General features: G+C 39.3%; 1 protein-coding gene across 2 annotated transcripts in view; it reads right to left on the bottom strand.

The window, feature by feature from the left end:
• Positions 1 to 262: 262 nt before the first annotated feature.
• Positions 263 to 6,510, bottom strand: part of pole2 (polymerase (DNA directed), epsilon 2) — a 9,889-nt gene continuing 3,641 nt past the window's right edge. For both annotated transcript variants that reach the window (XM_051133809.1, XM_051133810.1), the window contains 14 exons: positions 6,425 to 6,499; positions 6,223 to 6,306; positions 5,897 to 5,953; positions 5,765 to 5,813; positions 5,607 to 5,679; positions 5,355 to 5,527; positions 3,345 to 3,434; positions 3,202 to 3,256; positions 3,010 to 3,069; positions 2,838 to 2,915; positions 2,646 to 2,754; positions 774 to 950; positions 575 to 642; positions 263 to 466 (listed from right to left, as the gene is read on the bottom strand). In XM_051133809.1, coding sequence (XP_050989766.1) covers positions 448 to 466; positions 575 to 642; positions 774 to 950; positions 2,646 to 2,754; positions 2,838 to 2,915; positions 3,010 to 3,069; positions 3,202 to 3,256; positions 3,345 to 3,434; positions 5,355 to 5,527; positions 5,607 to 5,679; positions 5,765 to 5,813; positions 5,897 to 5,953; positions 6,223 to 6,306; positions 6,425 to 6,499 — 1,167 coding nt within the window. In that variant the 3' untranslated portion in view covers positions 263 to 447. The remainder of the gene's footprint in view (positions 467 to 574; positions 643 to 773; positions 951 to 2,645; positions 2,755 to 2,837; positions 2,916 to 3,009; positions 3,070 to 3,201; positions 3,257 to 3,344; positions 3,435 to 5,354; positions 5,528 to 5,606; positions 5,680 to 5,764; positions 5,814 to 5,896; positions 5,954 to 6,222; positions 6,307 to 6,424; positions 6,500 to 6,510) is intronic.

Genomic DNA, 6,510 nt, shown 5'->3' on the forward strand with positions numbered 1-6,510 from the left:
GTCAAGTTCACTGATCGACATAAATATTAATGTACATCGGTGGGAGTCTCACAATCTAGATAAGGTTTGTCCAAGAAATTATTTTGTTGCTAGGGTTATGAAAAGTATCTCAAAAGGATCAGCAAATTGCTGGTTAAAAAAAAAAAAATTCACATTCAAATATTCACTGTGAAAATGTATTCAGCACTTTTCATCTATAGTAGACACTGTATGACAAACGTGATCATGTATATAACACTGATATAATGAATCATATAATAAACACATTTTGTCTCTGTTTATTATACATTAAAAGTGCATCAACACAATCAAATCAAACCATTACCATATTAATGAGGTTAATGTAACAGAATCTAAAAAGAAATCTACATTTTAAAGAGTGCAACAGAAATGACAACAACAACAAAAAGTATTAAAAAAACATGAAGCACATGACGTTCCACTCATTTAAAGCCCTTGCAATTTGCTGTAAAGGGAACAATGGGAAATACGAGGGATTATTCTCAAAGCACATCGTCTTTAAATGTGTGAATGTTGATTAAGAGGGTGTTGATGACATTATTAACAATCATACCTGTCCTCCACTGTTCTGTTAGACGGATAGTAAACCTTAAAGGAGAAGCCACTTCTTGGAAAAGAGCCCTGAAGGAGTAAGACGGCAACAGATTTCACATCTAACTCACTGAATGATCGGATTCCATCAGTTCAGTCAATAACACACAAATCAAGCACACGCGTTTGCCTCATATTTCACGAATGCGGTGTGAGCGTACCGGGTTGATGCACAGGCAGTCTGTGTTGCATACGTTGAACGGGTCGTATTTGTCGGCGAAGACGATGACGTCAGGAACGGGATAAACTCGTAGCGCGTAATCGTACGCCCAGTACACCGGACAAACGTAGAGCGGCAGCGGCGTCAGATGACCTTGCGACAAGATGGTTTTCACAAACTGTTGAACAAACGCAAAATTAACCAAACACTTACTGTATGTCAGCAAGCAATTCACACAACAGTGATCTGTAAAAAGTTTAAATGACAGCTACATTATAAATATATGAACAGCTAATAAAAAAAAAAATGTAATGACTACCCCATTAAAGTAGTACACAACTTCAAAAAACCCACTACTTCAAGTGACCTGTTTTGAGCAGTTTTGAGTCACGTTCATGTGTTTGATGTTCAAGCAATTACAGTCATCCATCATTAGGCAACAGTCAGACATCAAAGATGAGTGATATGACGTTTGAATTACAGTTTAAGAATAATTATTTGGGTCAGTATCACTATAGAGTGCCTTTCAACCCCCACAATACTCAAATTTTGGTCTTAATTTCCTATTCGCTTTATGTCATGTCATAAACAGTAGACACTCAAATACTATAGAAATATTATCTGAGCTCCCACACACTTTTAGTTAATTATGGGCCATTATTCAAAGCATAAACCATAAGATACGTCCACCCTGTCACAGACATATATTATTGTTAAATACATTTTCATTGCAATATTAAAATGCAAATTATATTTTCTGAAAGGTATGATGTCCCTTTCCTAAACAGGGTTATTTGTATGCTTTAAAATTATAATTACATAAAAGATTTTCGTAAAAAAACATGCGTTTTTAAAGAAACTCATACAATTTGCACATGTATTTTTTCTTATTTGGAGAAAATGGTGATATTTGGATGCCGTTTTTTGTTTGCATGTTATTGCCCACACCTAGCTATTGAACACACTAGATTATACAGGTATGATTGAATTATTATTTAAAATATTCTTTTAAAATATCAAGTTGACAGGGTGGAGCAGCACATGACGGGGTGGACACAAAGCAGAACACACAAAGCATGACAAAATAGGACTGTAGTACTGTATTCTAATCACTTCCGCTATATTTTATGCAGACAAGGTGGACGTGATAAGCTTAGGAAAAGCAAGTAAGCAAACTCATAGGAAGAAAACTGACTGAAGAGACAAAAAAATCTGTTGTACTGATGTCACTATAGGGGACGGCCTTTTCTTAAAGTGGCAGATTCCCCAACATGACAGGGTGGACAACCATTTAAGGGACATTGACAAACTCTTTTTTTTTTTTTTTTTCTATTAAATAAAAGTATCGTTTTTATTACCAAATGGTCAATAGACTCAAACTGAGTAATCTCTTATTTAACAAAATATTATTAGGAGAAGAATATTTTAAAATTTTATGATTTGGCTATATTCTACTCTCATTCAAATTGAATGAGCAGTGCATGAGACACAGCAAAATAACACGCATCCTCCTACACAAAACTTCACTAAGGAAAAAAAAAAATCTAGAAAATGTATCTAATGTGTCAAAAAAAACATTTTTGTAATAAATATAAAAACTTAGCCTAATATAACACACCCTTTCCTAGTCATTCTTATGTTATCATGGCAAAGGAGTTATTTATGTACAGGACACCAAAAGGCACCCTACAGTGATATTGACCCATTTATTATTGAAAAACTTAAATCGATCCAGTTACTTGAATCTATTCAAAGTAATTAACTGCTTACTCAAAATAAATCAACAGCCACAGCCATACAAACAGCTCAAGACTGTAATGTCAGAAGTGTGATCACACACACACACACACATATATATAAAGCTCTGGCTCACATGAGAAGGAATATCCAGGTTGCTGCTTGGGAGTCGAACGCAGTTTCTGCACATCTTATTGACGAGATCTTCTCGAATCACCACCATCTCCTGACTGCAGTACTGAATCCTGATACACAGTACACACTGAGCACACTGAACTCACTCTTGATACACACACACACACACACACACACGAGTCAGATCACACACCTGCAGGGGTTGGTGGTGAAGACGGAGAACGGCACACGCTGTCTAAACTCCTCTGTGATGTGCTCAGCCAGTGGAGGTCTGGTAGCAGAAAGAGCTTTTACACTTTAAATTCACATTCAGACATTCAAGGAATGCGATCGATTGACACACAACGCTGCTCCTAATGTTATACCTGGGTAAAACGGTGCCGGGCCCGGGGTCTTCTGGTCCGGGAACAAACACAAAACGACTGCTGCAAAATCACGTTTCAGAGGAGTCAGTGAAGTCCACGACACTGCGCGTCTTGAGCAGTGCTTCAGAAAGTGGCATCAGAACAAAAAAAAAATTGTCGTCTAACCCTTTTAAGTCAATTCAAATGTCTTACCTGTTGTGAATGCTGGGATATTCACAAATCAGATCAGCAAGTGCTTTAAAAGACTCTGCGAACAACATTGTTGCATCGAAAAAAATTAGTTTTGCTTTAAAACATGATCGTGCAAAGGCAAGAGCTCTTAAGAGACGTCAAACCTTTGAGCGTTCGGAGCTGGTTTCTGCCGTACGGAGCCGAAGAGAAATTTCCACAGAATATGAAGCAGGTGGGCGGCATGGCAGAATAGCCTGAAATCATCCATCATTTCAGTCAATCACACACATACATACTACTTTCTGAAGGCATGATGGGTTTGATTATTCAAGGAAAAGTCCCCACTGTTTCACTTATAATGATCACAAGAGATGCTCTAAAATGAAAGGAGTGCTTTTTTGTTCTGCAATCAATAAGAAAGCAGGTCTGTCATCTCGATATTATGAAGAGAAACTGCTGCTTAAATACTGATAACAGATGTAATTACTCTCCGTGCATGTAAGCACTCTCATTATTCAGAATTTTGCTGAAAAGATTGATTATATTTGACGAGAGAAAAACACAAGCTCTGATCTGTGATGAGATGCATGAGGGAACACAGACAGACTACGGACACAAGGACCCGTTTCATTTATGTTGTGTTTTGTCTGTTTGAATACGTTATTAATTGATCTTTACCACACATGTCTGCCATTTGTTCATCAACTTGACAGTCACCACTAATAAGCTACTACTACATATATTGTAAAAACTTGTAAAAGTTTGTAAAAGTTGCTTTGCAACGATATGTATCGTGAAAAGTGCTATACAAATAAATTTGAATTGAAGCCTGCAGATGTTACATATTGCTGTCAAATTCCAAACACGACTGTAGATTCGGTTTACATTTGCTTTAGTGGAGTGACCTCTCACACCTCTCATTATTTATTATTATTTATTAATATCTAGTATTATTTGACCAATGCTGATATCAATATCTAGAAAGCATGATTATAATTCATATTATATTATATTATATTATATATATATATATATATATATATATATATATATATATACACACACACATTAGGGGTGTAACGGTACACAGATGTCACGGTTCGGTACATATCTTGGTTCGTGGTCACGGTGCGACATGTAACGTAGCCTATATTTGCTGAGTTTCAGTTCAGTTTTGTGGCAGAAAGGAAACTCAAATAGCAGAAAGCGACATTCTATTTGTTTTGTTGATTTTGCTGGTATGAGGAAAGTTGAAGTAATCGCGCCTGCGCACACAAACACAAAACATATACATGAGCGCGCCCGCCTCACTGTGTCACCGTAGGAACGCGTTAGCATTTGGATACATCGTCAATATGAAAATATTATGGAATATTTGTATTTGTGCCGGATGAGAAATGGAGGATATAAGAGCACAAAGCTCCATTTCGCAGACAGTTGAGTGCGCAAGCCTTTAAAGTACCGTTATACTCCTTTGTCAGTGAGAGACGCGTTCAGAATTAGCACATGGTCACTGTCTAGTGGTCTTTGTTTTCAAGTGCGCAACTCCTGGCCTTCGCTGCGGTCGATTATCGAACAGCGTTGCATTACTGCGGCGCCCCCTTCTGGATTGAAGGTAAATTGCCTGTATTTGTTGTAAGGCCTCATGCACCGAAGCGAGATGCCCGTACCGTGGCGGTTCGGTACGAATACATGTATCGTTACACCCCTAATACACACACACAATGCTTTTCACATCCAGCTGAACATCGTTCTGAATTATGAACTGGTCATGTTATAAACTAAGTAATTTCACAACCTTTCACAAATAGGATTCAGTGACAAATAAATGTAGTCCATCAGGTTTGGGTTACTGTACTTCATCAGGAAGTGTGTTTCTGCTCATGTTTGAGTCCAGAGCTTGTTCTCTGCGTTAGAATCTCTATGTGAGCACAATATGAGAGCTGCAGACAATCAGCCGAGCAAACAGGATGTTCAGAGAAACATTTTCATCGTGCAGATAAGATGAGCGGATACTGAACGTATCTGCACAAATCACATGAATTCCATATTTTAATTAACGGTACCAGAACTATTTTGCAGCACATGACAACTATACTAGAAGTGATGTTCACCGTGTCATCTGTATTTGCGGATTTGCAGTACTTGCAGAACGGCCAAGGAAATGACAGCACCTGAGAACATGGTTTGGATCTTCTCCAGAACCTCCACACTGTCTAGCCACACGTCTGACACGATCACAAACATGGCGTCCTCGTTCTCCTCCTCCAGCTGCTTTAATTTGGCAGACGCTTTGACCGCAGTGCTGGACGGCCCGCCGAAGAAGTTTATATTGCCGTAATAAGCCCTGGACACGGACAAGAAAACTCCATGTGGATGCAGAACGATGCCAGCGACAGTCCATATTACAGAAAATAAAAGCTAACCTGGTGAAAGAAGAAGGCTCTGTGGGCGGGAACCCAAAAGCGTTGACGTGAAACACAGAATCCTCGTACCAACCTGTGAACGCAGACGGATCGTGTGATTATAGAGATCCGTGATCCACAGATGGAAAGAGCTGAACGGCAGAGAGAAAAACACTCACCTTCAGCCAGAACGAAGCAGGACTCGGTGTAAAGGCCGCTGTGAAACTGGTACAAAGAGCGTTAAGGAACAAACGGAGAACATTCTTTAAGACCGCAGCATATGTGTGTCATGATAAACAGTGGAAGGATATTGCCTTTGACATATTTAGCTGCACTGTGCCGCTGAGGTCCTCAAGGTAGAACTTGCCCTGAAAGTATAAAGTGAGTATGAGGAGACACACCAACACAAAACCCCTGGAGTGAGTCTCTTAAGGCCTGAGTGTCTGTGTTTTCTCTCACTCAAACTTCAGTGCTGTGCTGCTCTATAACACACACACACAAACACACTGACGCTTTATCAGGATCGCAGAATTTAGTCAAGACAAGGATGTCTGCCAATATCCAGCCACTACTGAACTGCCATCGAACCATTCAACATAAAAATCGTAAAAAACAAACGTAGAAAGTGAAGGAACACCTCTTTAAGCTGCGTGATCATGCCGAGAACAATCACTTCTCCGACTTTAGCTGTGCTCCCCAGAAGAGCCTCCACCGTCTTCAGCTGTAATACACGAGTCCATACGGTCACAGATCATCAAGCGCTGACTGAAAATACATCAGCGACAGGTCGATTGTGTTTGTCATTAAGAGTCTCCACACAGAGGTTTCTTCATTTTTACCTGGAATTTGTTTCTCCCTTCATCTGGAGCTGAACCAATGACAGGAGGAGTGAAGAGTTCGTGCCTGTGTGTTCGCTGCAACACAA

The sequence above is a fragment of the Labeo rohita genome, chromosome 17 (assembly GCF_022985175.1).
Source record: "Labeo rohita strain BAU-BD-2019 chromosome 17, IGBB_LRoh.1.0, whole genome shotgun sequence".
Lineage (NCBI taxonomy): Eukaryota > Metazoa > Chordata > Actinopteri > Cypriniformes > Cyprinidae > Labeo > Labeo rohita.